This window comes from Chionomys nivalis, chromosome 16 (assembly GCF_950005125.1).
Source record: "Chionomys nivalis chromosome 16, mChiNiv1.1, whole genome shotgun sequence".
NCBI lineage: Eukaryota > Metazoa > Chordata > Mammalia > Rodentia > Cricetidae > Chionomys > Chionomys nivalis.
In genome coordinates this window covers 14,552,654-14,576,123 of record NC_080101.1, presented here as the reverse complement: position 1 = coordinate 14,576,123, position 23,470 = coordinate 14,552,654, and the positions used below count along the sequence as shown (strand labels likewise).

The following is a 23,470-nucleotide window of genomic DNA, read 5'->3' as shown; positions in this document are numbered from 1 at the left end:
TTTCGATCATTTCCATTTTTTTAGATCTTAGTAAATGTTACAGCATCTTTGAAAGAAAAAAGAAAACAAGCATTGACAGCAAATAAACATACAAAGTGTGCATGGGAGAGCACCGGGTTTCAACCTATGGGGTACCACAGGCAAGCTACAGTGCTTCTGAACACCACAGGTTCAAAGATACTTGCCATTGATTTGTCAGTGACCAATGCATTCCAAATACTTGTCATAGCCTGTCGAATTCCAAGATTGGGATCAAACTGGTAACGGTAAAGTCGAGGAACTAGCTGAGGCAGAAAAGGAGCCAGTTGTTCTCCAGCTCTGGTAGCAATTACATTAAAACCAAAAGCAGCACCCTAAAAATAATAAAGAATAACTTATAAATGACTGTCATAGTAAATACTAACATATTAAATACAAAAAGGCAAGAAAATAGTCTTTTTCAAACTTCTCCTTGAATAAAACATTCCATATTCCAGCTTTAGCAATAATAATGGCTACTATGGTAGTCTGACTCTCAGACACAGACATCAACTGGCACTATCTGGCTAATGTACCAAGTTTGCTCTTGGAGAAAATCTGGGAGTATACTGTTCAGTACTAGAGCACTTGCCTGGTATGTATGAGGTCCTGAGTTTAACCTCCAGCAAAAATTTAAGAAAGAAACAAAACAATACAGCAACTTACCTTCCTGGAGTTCCACATTGCATGATGATTTGCCAGATTCATAAATTTATATACCAGATCTGGCTGACTGAGATCACTTGCCAGAGAACAAAGTTCCTTGTAAGTAGAAAGGCCCTGGCTTAGAAACAAAAAGAAATATATACTAAGACATTTTTCTAGCTATCTTTGGACTGGTGTGCATTTTACTATCAATGTTGGGGGGGGGTCTCTTTTAAATTGTTTTTTCCCCTCAGTTGCTAGTACCATTATTAACACCGAGGAGACAGAAGACAAGAATATAGTCATATACTTCAATCATCAATAATTCCTATGTCTTTCTGATGGTAAAAACCTGTTGTGATTTCAACATGAAATGTCTCCCATAGGCTCAAGTGTTTGAATACTTGATACCCAGCTCATGGTGCTGTTTTGGAAGATAGTAGAATCTCTAAGATGCTGATCTTGGCTTTCTAAGGAAGGAGTTACTAAGGAATGAACTTTGAGATTTTATAGTCCAGTACCAATTCCTGTCCTATCGCTCCTTTTCTATTCTAAGAGGTCAGGAGGGAGTACCATTAAACACTCCTACAACCATAAAGTCATCTACGACCATTCCTTCCCTCCCATGACAGATCTTACAGCATCCAACTATGAACCAGAATAAATCCTTCTACCCCAAGTTGATTTTTTTTATCAGGACTTGGTAGTTACAAACACAATACCTAATATGTGCCTGACGTCCCATGGATGCAAAGCTCTTTGCACCTTGGAAGACAACTCAAAAACTCAACATGTTGTACACAATCTCTCATAACCATGAGTCATTTAAAAACATCTGTGTTAAATTTCCTCTAGGAAAATTTTATTTCCTTAAATATCATTTTGTAAAAAATTAGTACTTTTTACTTCATAAAGAAGCCAGGTACAGTGGTTTGTACTTCTGTAGTCATACCAGAGGCTTCAACTGAACCAAAACTAGTTCAGGAGCAACCTAGACAACATAATAAGACCTCATTCCCTCAAAAACAAGAAGAAGAAGAAGAAAACAAAGAAAAGCCCAGAAAAGCAAAAATAAAAACAAGCAAATTAAAAAAAAAAAAACCTTCGATGTGAAAACAGTGAAATGGAATAGCAGACAGATAAGCCATCTGCAGCTTTCTTTTATTTCAAATGCCACACAGGAAAACAAAACAAGCGTCATAATTTACCTGACAATTCTTAGAAGAAAAATAACAATAAAACCACACTGAAATAATAATGAAAAAGGGATATCACCAATATTAATTTGAAATGCTAAACGGGAAGACTAATCTAAGACACAAAGTTTTCACAGAAATAAATAAATAAATAATTTAACGTAGTGCTATGCAAAGTCTCTACTCAGAACACAGCTTCCTAGGAGCACAGAGTTCTGAACCTAGTGTCAGTCTCTGAGAACCTTAGTCTTTGAGGTCACGGTCTCCCACAAAGCAGCCTACCAGCAATGATTAGTCACCGAACAGGCATAACTGCCTGATAAGTGAGTCTAAGGTCAAGGCTCTGTGTCTCAGAGCAGGACAACCCTGATGGGCCATGCCATCCTAGCCTAAAGTTCCTCAAGAATTCAGTGTCCAATGAGACTATGGCAACAGTTCAATTTTCACTCTATCATCAGAGTGATGGTACTGTCTACTTACTCACCCCTCCCAAGGACAATCCCCAGGGTATTCTAAAATAAAACTCCAGCATACAAATCTCTAGCTCAGAGTCTGTTTCCAAGGAAACACAATCTAAAGCAGCAGGGTTTTTCTCATGCCATTCTTTATTTATTCATCAATAAGGACCATTCCTGCTCTGCCTTAGTTGACCATCAATGGCTTGAGATTTAACACACTTACCCATCAGGTGTTTTGCCAAGGCCTCCCCCTTGAAATACCACAGTCTCTCCAGAAACTTCATGTTTAGCTCTAAAACAAATAAACAAAAATTTAAATTAGCTTCAAATTTTTTATACCAACTAAGAGCAATAAAATCTGTATCTAGTATATGAAAGATATAAACTATTCTTTTCTATTAGGCTGCAAATTTTCTAAACTCAAATACAAACAAAACAAATTCACAAATATTAAAGATTTCTATGTAAAGTTACAGCCACTGTTGTCACACATAAAAACTACTCTTCCCCCAAGGAGGCAGCAGAAAGCAGCAATTACATAACCAATCTCCCTCCATGCACTCACCACAGATCAGATTATGAATGATATTCAAGTTTATTCATCACATCTTAACTTCTTTTAGCCAAAGGTTTTACAGTGTTTTTCTAACCTGGATGTTTTAACTATCGTGGTAGGCTTCAAGTTGGAAATCATAACACAGTACAATGTTTCTAAGTAAACAGATTATACACTGGGATAAACTGTGTAACAAGCACTGATATACAATGTTTTAATAAGTAGAAGGAATTTTTCCTTCTTCCATATCACAGTCTCAAGGTACTATGTATTCATACATGAAATTTTAAAATTCACTGTACCTTTTGCCAGTCATAAGTGTTTCTACAAGTGTAGACACCAATTCTTGTTGATCTTGTTCATTGCCCAGCTCATAAACCAATCCAAGCCCTTTTGAGGCAACATCTTGGCTGAGTTCTACAAAAAAGGCAGACAAATTATACTATTCTAAAAGAAGTTTGTCTTCTGGCCAATTATTTTCTTTCAAGTAATTATCTTCACTCCAAAATATTATAAAAATAGAGATGTGAGAGCAAAATTACTCTATTGTGCTAAATCAACTCAGTATATCATGAGACAACAAAAATGAAAACCATGATCAAACAGGAATAAAATGCCAATAAACTACAGTCACAGCAACAGCCATGGCGTGAGATACCAACACACACTGTTTCTATCAGAGACGGCACAATCGCTAGGATTTTACAACTCATATCCAACTTTAGAAAAATAAAGGAAATACAAGGCCACGTGTCTTAAAATAAAATTTTTTAAAACTTCTTTCTTTGTTTTATTTAAGTAACTTTTGTTCCCATTTATTTTACATACCAACCCATTTCCCCCCTCTCTTCTCTTCCTCCCCTTTCCCATCTAAAATATTTGCTTTTTCCTAGCTTTAATCAAAGAGGAAAAGTAACCAGAAGTAGAAAAGGTTTTAACACTAATGTTAAAGCCTCAAATCTATTTTTAAAAAATGTAAAGTTGCAGATGTTGTAATTCATATAAAAGAAAGAATTTCAATTTCTGATACCCTAGGAATATGGTTCTGTGATAATTAATCTTGGCCTTCACCTTAATACAATTACCTTTGATACTAAAACATTTAATTTTTAATTGTATTGCAGTTCTGGACTAGAGACAGAACCTCACGATCCTCCTGCCCCTGACCTCCCGCATGCTGGCATTAAAAAGGTGTACGGCTCACTCTGTCTTAGTCACATGGCTCTGAGGTCTTTGTGCTACAGCTCATTAACCCACACTTTTTAAAACTTAAAATACAAGTTTAAAGAACTTGACAAGTCAAGTATTTACCAACAACCTACCGTCATTTTCTGACAGAACTGAAACAAATGCACTCTGAATTTCTTTAAGATGAGACTGAAAGAAGAGAAAAGGCATTAGAGCACTGAAATCCTACCTCTTCAGAGAATAAATAAAGCACCTCACTTCAAGGTACACTGAGGTCAGGGAGTCGTCATGAACCTTTCCATTCCCTCACCTTTACCGATGTTCACATCACTAGAAGCTGTACCCTACACAGGTAGTCTAAGCATCTGCTCTAACCCTTTTTGTCCCAGTATGAACGTCCCTATTATTGGCACTTCTGACATTACATCTTCACATTTATCATGTTCTGGCCAGTATTAATCAGATCATCATCCTTCACTGCTTCACATGGAGCCTATTTCAGAACTTCTCCTTTATCTTAATGATTCCAACCTTCACATACTTTCTTCCTATTTTAATTTATAAATACTCTGGGATCCTTACAAAATTCATCACATGTACAATGCATATTATGAAGCTCACCTTCACTTCTACATGGGTACTTAGCTTCCTCACAAGAGAAAGGAGCCAGATGCAGGCAGCTTGCCTCACATGTGGGTTGGGGCTGATAATATGCTTACTTAAAATAACTTCTAAAACCCAAGGGACAACATCATTCACTTTGGCACCTGAGGAAAAAGCAAAGAATGATTATGATTAAAACACACAAATATAATTTCCTTTAAAAAGTCACAGTTAAATCAACAATCATACAATAACCACATGACACATGGCCACTGGGCAGTGGTGGCACACACCTTTAATCCCAGCACTTGGAAGGCAGAGGGAGGCAGATATCTGTGAGTTCAAGGCCAGCCTGGTCTACTGAGTGAGCTCCAGGACAGGCCCCAAAAATACACAGAGAGACCCTGTCTCGAAAAATACAAATAAAAAAAAAAATGATCAAGATGTCCCGGAACTTAGTATAAACCAGCATTTTAACGTATGAAATAATGCTAGTTCACTGGAATAAAAATTCCCCACTCTCTTCAACCTCAGTCATTTTCATTTACTAAATCTTTCTTATACTTCCATCTAAGAACAAACCAAGCAATAGCTTTGCCTTTCAATTTTGTCTTCCAGCTATAACACATTTGTCTCTCTTCCTCGGGGTTTCACAATCCCAACAGTACTGAGGCTTGATGAATGCCTCTTTCCCCTTCCATTATGCGAATATTGTCTTGCTTTACCTCACATGCATTCAAACAGAAGCCTCAGGGGGCTAGTTTGGCTTCCATCAACCACATTTATACTGCAAGAAAAATGGTTTTCCTAGTTCTTTTAAGTCTTCTATGATAAAAGGTGAAGATGATACTATAATGATAAATGATAACTATAACACTAAGTATAATAACTATATTCATTATGGAATACAATTCACAATGGTATTGTTACCATGAAAACATTCTTATTTAATTTTCCCAACTAAGAAGATAAAATAAAAATACTTTATGAATTATCTTTTAGCTTCAAAGATAAAAACAACCCTGGTTCAATACTAAAATATATTTTCAATTTGAAATTCAAATCAATCCAAGAAGATAACTGAGTTTTTTTTGTACTTCAGATTTTTTTGTTTTACTTTGTTTTTTCTTTAATTTTTAAAACTGGGCTTATTCATTTTTTTGTGTGTACATGTGCACACATGTGGATATACATGAAAGCTTATGCCACAGCACACACATGGCAGTGAGAGGTTAGCTCTGCTAGAGCTGGTTCTATGTCATGGGGTTCCAGTGATGGAACTCAGGCCATCAGACTTGGCAGTAAGCACCTTGACTTGCAGAGTGGTCTTGCTAGGCCTTGATTTTGGTTTTGTTATTTTGTTTTGTTTTGTTTTGCTATAGAGACAAAAATCTCACTACACAGCCCAAACTGGTTTTGATCTCATTATTTAGCCCATATGTTCTTCAACTTGCAATTCTCCTGCTTAAGCATCCAAAGTGCTGGGATTGCAGGCATAAATCACCTTAGTCTAAAATCTTAATATCTGTAATACATACTCAGGAATCACATACATACTCTCTCGATTATGCAGTCACTAAATTCTAGCATACTTCCAGGATTAGCAAGAGACAATGGAGCTTCATTATGTAGTAATGAATTAGATACAAGAGGCTGGGAAAGTTCTAATTTTCATATTCAATCTTTGGAAGGGGCAGTAGCTCTGGCTGGCCTTGAACTCACAGAGATCCTCCAGTCTCTGCCTTCTGAATGCTGGGATTAAAGGTGTGCACCACCACTACCTGGTTTGTTCAATCTTCTTTAATCAACCATTCTCCTTGACAAACCAAATTTGAAGGCATGCATCAATATTTGGGGAAAAAATATGTTTGCATCGAATGTGACAGAGAACAGAAGAAAGCCACTCAGAAACTCAGTAAATCGATAGATATATATTTGATACCAGCAGGGGGTGTATATTCTTCTTCAGTCACCAGCCAGGCATCTCGGGCAGCCACAGAGTTGGTTCCTATTGCAGCACTGGTGATGGCTTCACCAATGGTAAACTGAAGTTCTATCTGCTTGGCCTACAGTGAAGGAAAACAGAATCCATGAATAGGAGAGCATTTCCCTTAAATATCCATTTCTATATTAAAGAGCTCTTTTATTTATTTACTTATCTATTTATTTCTGGTTTCTTTTTTTTTTTTTTTTTTTTTTTTTGGATTTTTCAAGACAGGGTTTCTCCGTAGCTTTTGGTTCCTGTCCTGGAACTAGCTCTTGTAAACCAGGCTGGCCTTGAACTCACAGAGATCCGCCTGCCTCTGCCTCCCGAGTGCTGGGATTAAAGGCGAGCGCCACCACCGCCCGGCTCTGGTTTCCTGAGACATGGTTTCTCTGTACTTTGGAGTCTGTTCTGAAACTATCTCTTGTAGACCAAATTGGTCTACAAGAACTCACAGAGATCCATCTGCCTCTGCCTCCCAAGTGCTGGGATTCAAGACGTGCACCACCACAGCCCAAAAGAGCTGCATTATATTTTACTTCTCAGCAGGTTTTATTTTCACTCTTCTTCCTTGTTTAAGCTAACTCAGTGATTCAGAAGTGGTTGGAGTGAAGGAATGGAGAACTAAGACAATCTGAAGATCATTTCTCACCTCCACGAGATTGCTTCTCACCCTCAGCACAGACTCACTATATAGAGGCTATTAATCTTTGAAAATGGTAGGCTTATGTAGGGGCTAAGGGTGGTTCAAAGGTGAAGCCACCTCAATGGAATTTCTAGCTCAGTTTCTCAACAGCTACATATACCTGACAGCCTTACTGGTTAAATCAACACAATATCATCAGTTACCTCATCAGGCCATAAGAATTAAATGATACTAATTTAGACAAAGCTTTCACTATTACTGTGCCTGACTATAGTAATTGCACACTGAACAAAGAGTGTTTTTTATAAAAACTCTTCACACTCTTCTATGCTATCTGCAAGCTACTCTCAAAAGGTCCTGAAAAAAGTATGATAAGGCAAATATAAAATGTTAAAACTTGGTAAATATAGATCACAGGGTATACAGGTATTCTCTGCACTATTCTTAAAACTTCAAAGGTCAAACAAAATTCTGTGTACTACATACCCAAATATTTACATTTTAATTCAGAAGTTCTGGTGCTGCTTTACAAGCAGGAATCACCATCCCAATATGGAGGTGAACCTGTCTGAGCGCCCTCTGGCATTTTTCTCTGCTTACTGTGAAACATTTATGTGTAAGAGAAGAAAGATGCAACGAGGAATGAAAAGAATATGAGGGGCATAAGCATAGTGACTACACCAAACACAAGTTTTGCACTGCTATTCTTAATCTAGTGTTTGAGTCTTCATGAAGAATCCAGTGCTCTCACCACAGGCTTCCTAATCTAGAGAAGTAATAAGCTGAGGACTTTAGTTCCACAGTAGCTCTGGTCCAAAGCTCCTCTGGAGACCTTTAAAGCTGAGAAAAGGTATTTCAACAAGAAGGATCCTTATCAGGAATTTAATCACTGATTTTGTTACCTGTTAATTACATATTTCCTATTGTTGACACCATAATTGGCATAAAAACCAAAACCAAAACCCAATAGCTAATTTAGGAATGATAAGGTAACTAGGCTTACTATATAGCAAGGAAATATAAGGCAAGTTTATGGAAAATCACTATATTGTTATTCTTCTGTATAGGTCTGAATTTTTCCAAAATGAAGTTTAAAGTAGGGTTGGCCAGGTATTCATTAGGAGAGTACTTGTCTATGGGTAAAGTCACAGGTTTGATCCAAGCACCATTAAAAAAAATGTTAAAAATACCAAAAAGCACATTAGAGCTTTATTTTAGGATTCTGTTTCTCAGATTCAGTTTTTCATTCATCCTTATCCTTTAATCTTTCTATATTGATTCCATGGTTTTTGTTTTGTATGGTTTTTTGTATTTCTAAATTTTTAAAACAATGGCATCAAACTATGTTAGGAACCCAACAAGCTCTCACTTAACCACAATCAGAGTTGAGATTACAAAGAAAAAGATGAAAAAGTAAATATAAGCTTCTTCCCAAGAGGTTACAATAAAACAGATGTGGTGGTTTGAATGAGAATGACTTCTATAAGCTCATATATTTGAACACTGGGTACCCAGCTGGTGGGACTATTTGGGAAGGATTGCGAGGTGTGGCCTTGTAAGAGGCAGAATGTCACTGGGGTAAGCTTTGGGACTAGGCCATTCCAAGTTAGCTTTCTCTAACTCATACTTGTAGCTCTCATTGCCTTACTGCCTGCTGCCATGATGGTCCTGACTCACCCTCTGAACTATAAGCCATAAGCTCTTTCCTCTGTAAGTTGCCTTGGTTGCGGTGTTTTGTGACAGCAACTGGAAAGTAACTAAGACAACTGGCATCTGATGATACTGGCACGAGTATCACTCACTGTGAAGACACTGTATGGAAATGGGGACACAGCTCAGTGGTAGAGTACATGCTTAGTATGGGCAAGTACCTGGATTCGCTCTCCCACAGAGAGGGAACAAAAGAAAGCAGGCTTGAATTTCAGTTCCAGTTCTCTTACTCAGTTATCTTAAACCTCACATCTTTCAGCCTCAATTAACGTCTGTTTCTTTCCTCCTACCAGGCAGGGCTCAGGAGTTACTTCCCATTCAAGCAGAATTCTCTGACACAATCACACCCTCCTTTAGGATTCTCCTGCCTTCTATGCAAATATCTTCCTCATCACTTACTTCTACCAATATTTGTGAAAATCTACCTTTACAATCATACTGCTAGATACTTGAGTAATAATGAGCAAAGCAGACCCTGCCTTTTGTATAAACAACAGTGAGAAGATGTGATAAACACTATAAAGAAAAGGGTTCCAAGCCACTGTAACTAAAGAATCTAATCTAGTTTAAATGCCAAAAAGGTTTTCAAGGAGCACAGCAACAATCTGAAAAGGAAACATGAGCTTTTCAGAAGCTCAGAGCAAAGAGGCTGGTACACAGACGTGAGGTAGGCAGAGGCAAGATTAGGTCATGTTAAGACACCACAATTTGCTCAATTTGCTAGTATTCACTAACTATAGGTCTTTCTGCACAACACTGGGCATCAGTAACGCAATAGCAACAAGAATATCAGCTACAACTCTCCACAAGGGGCTAATTGGTTTATTCTAGTTCTACTATACCATGGTTCACTCAACAATCAGAGTCTTTCCCAGATATACAATTCATAGAGCTATATCTAACACAGCAACAAGCCTAAAGCTAGCACTCAAAATTAAATATGATGAAGGAACAAATGCTTAATTTAAAAAATAAATCTCAGAGTAGGGGCTGGAGAGATGGTTCAGTACTTTAGAATACTGACTATTCTTCCAGAGATCTCAGGTTCAATTCCCAGCACCCACAGGTGACTGATGAGCATCTGTAACTACAGTTTAAGGGGATCCACTGCCTTCTTTTGGCCTCTGTGGGCACTATAAGAGGGACACAAAAAGATAGAACACCCATACACAAAAAAGAGTAATAATCCCCCAATAAAACAAAATTTAAAATTTCAAGAGTAAGCAAAACAACTAAAATATGTTTATTTGAATAACAATATAAATACCTCCACAGAATCCATCAGACCTTGCAAAAGGAGTTTCTGATGGGGAAAATCCCCATCTCCAACTGGAAAATAGCCCAATGTTTGGATTGCTCGTTCTTTCATCTGGAAGAACACAGATTCTTTTTTTAAAATTTGAACAAATTAAATAACAGTTTTATCTCAAAACAGTATTTCCAAGATGAGAAGATGGGAAGGGGAAATCCATCTGCCAAATAAACCAACGCCTACATTATTACAAAAGTGCCCAATTTTACAGAATTATAAAGACAGTAAAAGCAGAAAACTAAGCCCATTAAGAATCTATACCTATAAAAATTAAAAATAAAAAAGTCTTAGGTTTATTATTTAAACTGTCAAGGTAACAAATGTGGTTTATAGGCACAAAATTATCTATACAACTTAGTAGTCCTTGGGCAAGTTCTATCAGTCCTCTGAAACTTGTTATCTCGCACAGAAATGACAACTATGCCTATTTCACCACATCTTTTTAAAGACTTACTTTTAATACATGTGAAACCTGTAGCATATATCTTGGGTAACTTGCATCATTCATCAATAACTAAAAACCAGATAATGATAGCTAAAAAGAAAACTATATAATACATTATCTTGGTTTTAAATAGTAGCTAAACCAAGAACAAGACTACAATGTTTTTTTGAAAACTTATAGTAAACTGGTATTTTCCTACTCATTACATTAAAGCACCTTCATCTTCGACATCAGGTACTTTAATTACAAGAATGTTGTAAAGTCTATGAAAACAATTATCTCAACTTAAAAACTCTAACTGTTCCTCCCTCAGCTTATTCACACTGCTTCCTCATGCCTACACTTCTCCAAGCCAGACTGGCTGTGAGAGAGTAAGATTCGCACTGCCCTGAAGTTATATGGATCAGGAGACTGAACACTTATATCTATCTTTTGCATGACAAAAATAGTCACTGAAAACCAAACTGTTAAGAAGCTAAATTAGAATAACTGGGTCAAAAGATAACATACAAAGCAGTTTATACATGTCTCCCTCAAAAGCAAATTAAAAAAGCAAATACCTTTATCAAAATTACATCTTTATCATTTTTAACACATTAGTAAAACCTTATTCTATCTGCAGTGGGCACAGATGGCTACAGATAGATGACTATACTCATAATAACTTGGCTTTGTTAGTTCATACAACTATGAATTCCAGAAAGGAAAGGGGGAAAAAAAGAAAAAGAAAGGCTTGCCTTATTTGTTTCTTTACTGGAAGGGATTCTATTGAGTAAGCTTTCTACCAGATGAAGTTTGGTAAATCCAGATCCTTCACTGGGGATCGGGAGAGGACCATTTCTGCCAATTTCACCCAGGGCTGTACAGGCAGCAATTGCCAACAGAGGTGATGTACTGTCTAAAAATGAACCTGTGAGCACATGTAGACACAACAGGGTAGCACACTGTTAGTCTTATGATTTAAAACAATCAGCCATGTACTAATTTTTTAAAGTAGCAACAGGAAATCAAGGTCTCTGGTGTTTTCTGGTTGACAGGCTGACAACAGGACTTAAGTGTCCTTGAACGTTAGTTTTCCCCATAACATAACTGACACTAGAATATAAGAACATGGAGAAAGCAGGTTACTTTACGGGAGAGCTTGTGTCTTTAAAGTGCAATATTATAAGAAGAAACTAAAATACCATATTAAAAATTTAACATAATTCAAACCCTGCAGCACCCAAGTCAGTACAGCACTGACCTATTGTTTCCGTAGCGCTCCGAATGAGCTCCTCCTGCTCAGGCAAGAGACCAGCATCTGTCTCCAGGTCATGCTGCTCTGCTGCTCTCATCCTCTTCTTAGCCAAGTATCTTCCCACAGTGAATCCCAATGCAAGCAAAGATCCATGCTGTACCTCAGGGCTCTGAATTTAATAACGTAACAGCACTGTTTCTACCTCACACATGAAAAGACATGCTGAAATAACTGCTGTTAAAGTAATTCCTCTGATAAAACCTAAGGCTGGAAAATAAAATGATTCTACTGGAAGTCAATGACTTAAACAAGAGCAGTTTCTAACAAGAGTTTCTAACAGAGAATGCTGAGAATCTTTACTCATATCCAGATTTAGATACTTTAATTTCATACAACCTCAACTGTGGGTCAGGTGACTTTTTAAATATGCTTCTCTAGTCCTTATACTTTCCTTCTTATCTAATTTTTATTTTATGTATGAGTATCAGCCTCAATGTGTGCTAATGTTCATGCACTGTCTCCAGAAACCAGAAAGGTATCAGGTCCCTGGAAATGGATTACATACGGTTGTGAGCTGCCATGTGGGTGCTGTGGATTGAACCCAGGTCCTCTGAAAAGCAGCCAAGTGCTCTAACCACTGAGCATCACTATAACCCATTATGCTTTCTTCTTGTTTATACAGCTAGTTATCATAATGCTCAAGGATAAATTCTTTATACTGCCAACAAAATACAATGAGCAGTTCTTTTTCTAACTACTAAAATCTCCAAATACAAATTAGGTAATATACTAATCAAGTTTGCTTTTACTGCAGTTAAGTGGTAGCAGAGATGGGGGTGGGAAGAGCTAATAACTGAACACCAGGCAGCCCTGGGGATTCCCACATAACTGCCTACCACAATGTTACACATTAACTAAAACAGTACTTTTCAAACACATAGTTAAAATCTACTAATTGGAGTGACAGAATCAACACATCTATGCAATTTTTACTTATAAAGGCTAACAATGTGTAGGTTTGCTTTACAAATGGAAACCTAAAAACTAAAAGTACAATCAGATACTATGTAAAACCCTATCACCTACTAAAAAAGAGGAGAACAAAATTGAGTACAGTGGCACATACTAAGGCAGGAGAATCTCAAGTCTGAAAGCTGCCTCGGCTACACAGTGAGATTCAGTCTCAAAAACTATAACATGCTCAGGTTAGTCCACTCTTGCAAGTAAATTTCCTAATCTAAGAAGATGTCCCTTAAAGATTCAATTATTTTCAGAATTGAGAGAAAAATGGGATAGAAACAAAATGTCATTTCTTTTTTTCATATTTCATAATCAAAATTTCATATTTTTCACTGTCTTACAGGCACAAAGTAGAAATTGATTCTTTCTAGCAAAATGGCTCCTAAGTTCTTGTCATAACAGTACTTAGATCTCAAACTGGATAAATCTGCTGGTTTAAAAAAAGAAAACTTGCCCTAGGATTAATAACAGTGCCTGAGTTTGAGACAGGTTTGTATATTTTGTCAAAATGCAAAGTTGTTTTATTTAAATAATAAAGAAGAATGAAGAAAAACTGGTAACATACATGATTGTCTTTTGTAGCCTTTATAAGTTGTTCTATCATTGACTTTAATTCATTTCCAGATACTGTTGACACAACCACAGAGTAAAACAAGGCCGCCAATTCACGCATTTCTTCTTTACTGCTACTCATCAGACTCTGAGCAACACAGAGAAGAGAGAGATATATGATTCATAACCATCTTCCTGCTGACAAGTTGACATTTAAAATTATAAAAGTAAATGATATATTTAACATTCAATCTATTGTTCTCCATGAAAAATGCAATGCAAGAAACTATTATTTCCAAACAAAATGACTCTGCCAGGCTCCAATGGACAGTTATAATACAAAGGTCACACACATGGCCTTGGTCAAACTACATGGTGACAAAAAATAAAAAACCCAAAAGTCACAAATATGGGAAAGAGGCCAGCGGTGCGATGGAAGAGGGTAAAAGGTATGAGACGAAGATAAAAAGAAATAAGGGAGAGAATTATCAGAATATATTATGTTCACGTATGAAATTATCAAAAACAAGCTTAATATATTTGAATTGGATCTAACCTGAAATCCTCCTTCCCACAGTCTAGCTTCCATAGTACCACAAAATACTATGCAAGTGCCATATTTAACAGTCCTATTCAGCTGTGACATCTATGAGCCACAACAATGACCAGCAAGGCAAGATATCCAGAAACGTGTAAAAATGGCAAGCCAAATCAATGGTAACCAACAGCTGTCTAAATGGACTCAAGGCCCATTCAACAGAAGGGAAATCATGCCTGGTACTATAAATCTAGCCAACTATCCAGGACTAGTGAGGTATTAAAAAAGAACTATTACCACCTAGTTAGGCCAGGATAATTCTTAACTACAATCTAAATCTTATTCCTATCCCAGAGGTAAGAATACCTATCATGTCTCATCAAAAAAGCTTCTCTCTATAACAAATGGAGACCATTATAGAAAACCACAACTGAACACAATGCAAACATCGATGGATTGTGGGGGAGTCCAGCCTGAATGGATACATTTGCAGCACAGCTCCTGCCTCTATGATTCACGTAACATCACAGAACAGGTTTTGGAGATAGGAGATAAGACTGTCTCTCTTCATATTGGTTGGATAAACAAGACCCAAACAATGACAATACTAATAGACATGCTAACACAGTAGAGGGAAATCTTACCAGGTCCCACCCCTAGACAAAGAACTACAGGCAACCAATGATTGCTGAGGGAGAATTAGCCTCTCCCAGGGATGAGCTCCCTGACTGGTTATCCAATACAAAGTGGTCAGCCCTGAAATCATATACACACAAACAACAAAAATGAACTCATCAGACTGTATGAATATATTTCTCTCTGTGTGTGTATACGTATATACACACGTACATACATATATATAAAATATTAATAGAAAAAGAGGCTATCAATTTGAGAGTTGGGGAGGAATATGGGAAGGATTAAAAGGAGGAAAGAGAAGGGAGAAGTAATTTAATTACATTTTATTAAAAATGTAAAATAAAGAAAAAATTGTAATGAGCTGAAATTATATACAAAAATCTCAGCTGGGCGGCAGTGGTGTTTGTCTTTAATCTCAGCACTTAGAAGGCAGAGGCAGGTAAATCTTGATGAGTCAAGGCCAGCCTGGTATACCAAGGAAGTTCAAACAGCCAAGACTGTTACACAGAGAAACCCTGTCTCAAAACAACAACAAAAAAATCTTAGCTACATGTCCATTAAAACAGGCAAAATAAATGTAGTTGATTTAAAATAAAGATCAGTAAATCACGCCGGGCGGTGGTGGCGCCTTTAATCCCAGCACTCGGGAGGCAGAGGCAGGCGGATCTCTGTGAGTTCAAGACCAGCCTGGTCTACAAGAGCTAGTTCCAGGACAGGCTCCAAAACCACAGAGAAACCCTGTCTCGAAAAACAACAACAACAAAAAAAAAAAGTCAGTAAATCAATTTTTCTGTGAAAAATCAAGACCCTGTGGTCTATCTGGTCACTCTGGGGACTACCCCATTATGCCACTGTTCACAAAAGCAGGCAAAGATAATACATAGAGGGATGGACACAAATGTGTTTCAATAAAATGAGGACTGCAGCCTGTATGTCATAAAATAATGTGTTTTGTTATTTTTTCACCTACTTACAAATATAAAAGATCTATAGTTGTGGTTCGGAAGGAAAATACCGGCCTACCACGTGCAAAGCACTCTTTTCAAACTCCAGCATTTTTTTTTTTTCAAATAAAGTGAACAATAGGGCTAGGTGGCAATGGCACACGCCTTTAATTCCAGCACTCAGGAGGCAGGGGCATGTTGATCTCTGAGTTCAAAGCCAGCCTGGCCTATACATTCAGTTCTAGACAGCCAGGGCTACAAAGAGAAACCTTGTCTCAAAAAGAAAAAAAAAAAAGAAAAAAAAAAGAAAAAAACAGGAAGGAAGGAAGGAAGGAAGGAAGGAAGGAAGGAAGGAAGGAAGGAAGGAAGGAAGGAAGGAAGGAAGGAAGGAAGGAAAGAAGGAAGGAGAAAAAGCAAAAATAAAACCTTATTTTTAGTTCATAGGTCCACGGCATAACAGGCCCTAGAACCAAACTCATATTCTAGTTTCTCTTCATATCATAGAAAGTTTTCTTACCTTCTATTAAGTGATCAAAACCTACAACATTAGTTTAAATTAGAAAATATCCACAAAGAATGAACACCCTTCTTAAAATAAGAAGCACATTCAAAAGACCAAATCTTCTCAAGAAAAATAAAAAACTTGTATCTCTTGACAAACTACATTCCTATTTTCAAATTTAAAGATAAAATCTATAAATAATTTTACCATAACTCAAGCTAGTTTCCCCAAAATGAGTTACATTACAGCACAACAGAGATACATTCACAACTGTATGAGCCATATTTTTACTAAATTCAAATTACACTTACAATTTTATTTGCTAACACCTTTGGTGTTATGAGAGAAGAACACTCTTACTTGAGCTGGTAGCATAACTTAGTAGTACTCCCCACATGAAGGGTGGGCATGATCAAAATTATAGACACATGTCTTCCACATCTGGAAATCTAAAACCTACACTTCTCACTCATACATTCGCCCATGAAATACAATAAATCCTCCCTGCTATGAAAAATTATTTCTCTGAACGAAAAACAGATAGTATTATGCACTGCAACAGATAAGAATCCTAAATGGTCAGTAATAAGGATCTAGAATTAGCCAAGCAATGGAAAATGATGAAGCTAATAAAATAAAAAGGAGTTTTCTACACAGTTACAAGACTAGCTACAAGCTCTACAACCCAGTAAAAGAAATTCAAAACTGTAAAAGGAAACATTTTAAATGCATTGTTATATATATATGCATAAGCAATATAGAAGGTTTCACCTCATAAAACTATTAATGTCCTTTGTATGTTTGTCAGAAGCAAGGCAGAGTGGGAAACTGAGAAGATTTAAAGGCATGTCACAACTACAGAAGTGCTTCTTGACAAATAAATATACAATGTAAATGTGTTTTTCAAAATTATATACCTATTATCATAAAATATTTTTAAAGTGGTTGTTGTTGTTTTGTTTTGCTTGTTTGTTTCTCTGTGTAAGAGCTATAGCTATAGCTACCCTGGAACTCGCTCTGTAGACTACGCTTAGCCTTGAACTCACAGAGATCCACCTGTCTCTGCCTCCTGAGTGTTAGGATTAAAGGCGTGTGGCACCACCACCCATATTTTTAATTGATGATTCTTAAATTCATCCCACAGCATCACCAAGATGTGTCATGAGAGATGTTGACTGACCTGCATGTTTTCATTTTTTAAGTCATTTTTGAAATTACTTAAAGGTAGTAAACAGCATATTAAGACTGGTAGGAAGAAAGATACTTTAATTAGTTTGAAATTCTTAGAGAAATAAACATGTCATGAGGACATACCTTGATCCATTCTGTTTTGTCTACAAATTTGGTGGCCAATTTTTCTGGATACACTGACACAGCTTCCAATAAACAGTACATGACTGGCAAACCTAAATAAGAATTCAGAACTATTTTAACTTTCCTGAAAAAGAATGAATACAAAGAAATCCCTAAATTCCTCTCAAATGTAATATTACTGTTTAAACACAAATTCTGGTCTAAAGATGGAAAAATTCAATTCAATATATAGAATGCAATTCAGTTATCAATAGGATGTCCTGCTCTTCATATGCATTTAAATAAGACAAATTAACATCTTTCTGAAATGAAAAATGCACCAAGAATAAATCAGGTAGACTGAGAAAGTAAACAATGGTTAATGTTTAGTTACAAAAGTCAAGAAGGTTGGAATAGATTGGCTGCAAATTCTTATGACAGTCTAAAATTTATTTTTTTTACATTTTTATTGAATTTATTTTTTGCAGATTTTGTGTATCTATATAGTATATTCTGATTAGTGTAACTCCCGACCCTCTATTTCTTTCTTTCTCATCCATACTGTTGCACAAACACACATACATTTAACCATCTCCTACCTACAAGTCCTTTTCCCAATTACTATCTTTTTATTATATTTTGAGGCCCAATGGGTTTAACTAGGGTAATCTGTAAGATCATGGGTTTGTAACTTACCTACTGGAGCCAGATATACAAATACTGAAGAGAAAGGTAAAATTAACTTTTTGCTTAATTGTTTTACTGTTTTTTCTTAGTATGATTATGTTCCTACCTCCAACACCTGCTAACAGCTGTTGAAGCAGGCCGATATAGATTTGAACAGGGTTGGTTTCTCCACTCTTAGAAGATGAAGCTGTCGCCTGATTGCTTGACATTAACGTCCGAATGTACCGTCCAATAGCTGGAGCATGATCTTGCATATCAGCCAAACTCTGAGAGGTGGGCACCACACCTGCACTATGAGCCAGGCACATGCGCAAGTAAAGAACTATCTAAAACCAGAAGGATGAGAAATGCCAACTTCTTAAAAAGTCAGTGTGGGGCATATTCTTCAACGTGACAATTTTCAGATTTCACTCCTCACCCTCCTTTATGAAACACTACAAAATCTTAATAGAAGCCAGGAAACATGATTCAATATGCTAACTAAATTAACATAATTTAACAAAAGGAGTAACAAGATTTCACAAATCCAGACGTGTTTTCTTAATGAAAGTAAAAGGCTTGACTACTTTTTCTTCTTCATGCTAGGACTGAAGCCTAGCCATCTTCCTACTCTAATAAGATTAATTGCAGTTTAATTGGTGCAAATCAGTAATTTAAAACATAAAACCCACCTTAGATGTGATAAATTAATACTCTCAATAAATCTGATAAACCCTATCTTGCCTTCTAGCCTAGAAAACCCTAGCAATTTCAACAGTATATTGGCTTTAAAAGTCAAATCTAACTTGTTACAAAAGCCCAACAGTAACCAATGCAGAGCACCTTGTTCTGAAATAAAGACAGGGACTGGGAATCTAGGGGTGACTCAGCAGTAGAGTACTTGTCTGGCGTTTCTAAGGCCCCAGGTTTGATGCCTGAGACAGGGGTTGGAGGTGAGTAGGAAACCTCAGTGAGTTAACTATGAATTAAAACAAAGCAAATTACCAAATACTAGGCCTTGTTTGTCAAAACAAACACTCTAAAAGGACAAAGATACCATAATATGAGTTTAATATAATGCAAAGGATCAGATACACCTTAGGTATGATGTTAGTTTTCATAGCCACTATACAGGAAGACACAGAAGTCCTACCTCTCCAAATGCTGCTGGATTAAATGGAAGGACAGTGGTTCCGGTCATGTATTTGACTGGAGTTTTCATCCGATGGGAAGCCTAATAAAGATAAGCCCGAAACAAATTACATTTTGAAAATTAACTGTTCTCTTACTCAGCTCAAAATAACTGTACTTCTAGCTATATTGCTATTGTTGATTTGCATTTGTCTTTGGGGTTTTTTTTTAAGGTTTATTTTGCTCTCTATATATAAGTGTTTGCCAGAATATGTAACTGTGTATCACACTCATGCAGAGTATGTTGAGGCCAGAAGGGCATATAATATCCCCTGGGCTAGAGCTGCAGAAGGCTGTGAACCACCATGTGAATTCTGGGGATCAAACCCAGGTCCTGTCAGAAAAAAAAGTGTACTATTGACTCCTTGCCTTGACTCTAGTCCCTTTCATTTGACTTTTTCAAGATTTTTCCTTTTAAAAATTTAATAATTTTTACTTATGTATATGCATGTTTTGACTAAGTGTACCATATACACACTCAGATGCACTGGAACTAGGATTATAATGATCGTGAGGCATCATGTGGACGCTGGGAACCAAACCATGCCTCTGCAAGACAGCGAATTGTCTTACTGTTAAGTCTTCTCTCCAGCCCTAAAGGTTTATTTTTATCATTTTATATTATGTGAATTCAAGTGTATCTGGGTGTGAGTGTGTGCATACGAATGCAGGGCCCCACAGAGGACAGATGCATTGGATTCTCCAGAGTTGTGGTCACATACAGCTGGACACAGATCCTGAAAATCAAACTCAGGTCTACAAGAGTAGTATATGCTCCTAACCACTTAGGTACCTCTCCGTCCCATGCATTTGTTTTTTTTTTAAACAAAACATTTTTCTGTCTTTTTCTAAACAAACAGTCACCTGCATGTCTTTTCAAAACAAAACATCTTCCTGCTGCATATGTCCCTCACACTCCAAATGCTATTCTCTAACATAATCAAAATAGACCAACATGAAGAGTGGACAGTCAGTGCTGAGGATGACTACTGCCAATGCTCTGAGTCAGCCGCAGAAACCCTGTGCAAAGCAGAGATCTACAAAACAATTTGGAATAACAATAGTAGAAAAACCCTGAGCTGCTCCAAAGCATCCTTACTTTATGACATCTGGTGTCATTAAAGAGGAGATAAAACTAGCAAAACAAACAAATTTAATCTTTTTAAAGATGTGTTTTTAACTATGTCATACCAAAGGAAAATTTTCTTCAACATATTCAATGCTGACAAGCATTAAAAGAATTACAAGTCATTTGTATTTAGGCTAAACAAACCAATTGTATATAAGAATTATATTTCTCTCCTTACTTTGTAGCTCCCTTTTACTGTAAGTACTATGATTGCTAGGAACTTTATTATTTAATATCTAAGTATAGAATTTTTTCATTTAAAATGTCCAGTTTTTCTCCAACATCTATTATATGTTTCACATTAATTACCTATAGATAAAATCCCTACCTTTTCCTGAATGTAATATACCATTTCTGGAAAAGATGGCATCTGCTTAGAAGCACTTTCCTTTTTGTTTCTACCAGGAAGACATCGTAACACACGTTGTGCTTCACCATGGACTTCTTCTCGTCTTTTAGAAAGACAAACAAGAATTAAAAAATAAACTTTACCAACTGAAAGAGTCACCACTTGAAGAATGGAAACAGAAATTTTATTTGACAGCTGGAGTTTTGACAAACTGTCTTGAATACATTTTGGGCTATATAAGCAGTAAATAAAAAGTAAAGTAAAACTTACAATCTTTGGGTAATTTAATGACATCTGGAGATTCATTTGACTTACATCTTTAACTTTTACTCACAGGGAAAAAACAAGACAGTAATTACTGCAACTCATTATGCAAATATCTGTGTGCTTTACTCTTATTAAAACTAAATCACAAACAACTATAACACACATTAAAACTCAGTAGCATGTCCTGTGTTCTACAAACCCACCTCAATTCTGACACTTCTTAGCAGTTTGTCTACAATTCTACAAAAGCTGGCACCTGAATGGCATTCATACGTACAACTATAAAACCTAATCTAGCTTGGAGGTGGTGGCACGCATCTTTAATCCCAGCACGAGGGAGGCAGAGGTAGGTCTATCTCTGTGAGTCTACAGAGCAAGTTCTAGGACAGACTTCAAAGCTAGAGAAACCCTGTCTCGAAAAATAAAAACAAACTAACAAAAAAAAAAAAAAACTAATGTATTTCATGACACCTAAAAAATGACCTCACAGCTTTACTTTGCTTCTGTATCACAAGTATTCTCAAAACTCCTCAACTGCCTCTGAACGGGTCCTGAACCCCTGAGAGTGCCCTGCAGAGTGGCAGGAAGGAACAAGCAGGCAAAGCTAGAGGATTTCTTGCTTGAACAGAACAAGTTTTATTAAACTAAAAAGTAAATAAAATACTAAATTAGTCATGTTTTGTTTTTTGTGGTATAAATAAAAATACTGGTTAAGGTTTGTCTAAGTTCCTAGACTAAAATCTTGTTCTAACACCAATTGCTGCCTTAGCTCACAGATACTAGGATATCTGGCATATAGCTAGAAAACTTAAGGTGGGGGGGGGTCAACAAAAACAAGACTAACAATCAAAACCACTGGAGCCAAACTGAAATGCAAATCATTAAGAAGGAAAAAAAATCAAAAAATAAAAGTCAGAACCTGTCTTCAGTGAACTCACTTAAAATACATATAATTCATACCGAAGGGAGACATCAGAGGCATATCTAACAGAACCAATTAAAATTCTCAAACAGTTAATCAAGTAACTTCCCATATTTTTTAAACTGATCACAGAGTTTATGGAAAGGCTATTCAAATAATAAAAGGAAGCTTAATTTTATTTTAGACTTTACAATAAAATAATCTTATTTAAAATTAAAAAAATTAGATATAATAATCACATAATATGGCAGATATAGAGTACTTCACACATGTTAAGATGTCAGAGACTATAAAACAGGTAATAGGTTTGATAAGATTTCTTAGAATAAGCACACTTATATTTTATTATATTTACATAATGGCTTAAGATCATTTATCAATTTCAGAAATACTTAAATGATGAAAAGAGGTGCCTCATGAGTGCAGAAGGTAGCACACTAGTCAAATGAAAAAGTACACTTTAGAACAGCAGTAACATAATTCACACATACACATATACATGCAAATCTCATTTCAAAATCTTAACATATTAGATACAAAAGATATTCTATCAACAAAATTAAATATCAAAATAGGTATATTAAGCAATCAAAGACATCAATCCTTTTTTCTCCTTTAGAGGACCTCTCTATACAATTATGTGTCTAAGTATAATTACATTATTTATACAATTATGAGGTTTGCTTTATTTACATTTGACTATTTCACAATAACTTTTCTATCTATATTATCTATGTGTCATATATTTTAGACATACATGTTAATTCAACATATAAATATATAGCTATATGATTATGGATCGCCTGAAGGTATATACTTTTAACTCCATAATAAACTACTTCTAAATTTCATCAGCCAACTTTGCAACCAACATAAATTTTAGTAATTTTAAAATATACCTAATTAACCCAAGTTCAATTTGACACTTCTAAACTTACGGGTCTCCTGCAGCCAGTAGGAGCAAATATCTGGAAGGTATATGATCTGAAGGAAACACTGTGCTAGCAAATTTCACTGCAACTTGCCGAACTTGAACTTCAGGCTATTGAACAAACAAACAAAAACAGCAATAATTATCAGCATCTCAATCCAGTCCTAAGTCAACCTAATTGTATATAAATTTGATATATCAATAAACACATGTCCAAAACAATATGAATCAAGATAAATCATTTGTTCAAGAGCTCCCTTGTGGGGGGACAGACCTCACACATTACACACAAGATCCACCACTGAACTATATATTAGTCCTATTTACGATCATACTACTTAGACGTCTCTGACATTACTCATACGCACTTCTATGGTCTAAAAGGATCCTGCAAATAGAGCAAAGATCCTATCTAAGAGATCTCTCTTTACATATACACACTTCTGTCCAAACTTGAAGACAAGGCCATTGTGAGGCCTCCATCATTATCTTTGCCAGCTTTCAAACTCTTAGTCACAAAGTGAAATTC

The 23,470-nt window shown here is 36.3% G+C and overlaps 1 protein-coding gene across 4 annotated transcripts in view; it reads right to left on the bottom strand.

Annotated features, from left to right (window-relative positions):
* Positions 1-23,470, bottom strand: part of Ecpas (Ecm29 proteasome adaptor and scaffold) — a 125,273-nt gene that overhangs the window by 33,762 nt on the left and 68,041 nt on the right. For all 4 annotated transcript variants that reach the window (XM_057790331.1, XM_057790330.1, XM_057790327.1 and 1 more), the window contains 16 exons: positions 22,949-23,052; positions 20,801-20,924; positions 19,306-19,386; positions 18,280-18,499; positions 17,508-17,599; positions 13,584-13,718; positions 12,005-12,167; positions 11,499-11,671; positions 10,272-10,373; positions 6,607-6,730; positions 4,683-4,828; positions 4,196-4,250; positions 3,176-3,290; positions 2,541-2,609; positions 685-802; positions 186-353 (listed from right to left, as the gene is read on the bottom strand). In XM_057790331.1, coding sequence (XP_057646314.1) covers positions 186-353; positions 685-802; positions 2,541-2,609; positions 3,176-3,290; positions 4,196-4,250; positions 4,683-4,828; positions 6,607-6,730; positions 10,272-10,373; positions 11,499-11,671; positions 12,005-12,167; positions 13,584-13,718; positions 17,508-17,599; positions 18,280-18,499; positions 19,306-19,386; positions 20,801-20,924; positions 22,949-23,052 — 1,989 coding nt within the window. The remainder of the gene's footprint in view (positions 1-185; positions 354-684; positions 803-2,540; positions 2,610-3,175; positions 3,291-4,195; positions 4,251-4,682; positions 4,829-6,606; positions 6,731-10,271; positions 10,374-11,498; positions 11,672-12,004; positions 12,168-13,583; positions 13,719-17,507; positions 17,600-18,279; positions 18,500-19,305; positions 19,387-20,800; positions 20,925-22,948; positions 23,053-23,470) is intronic.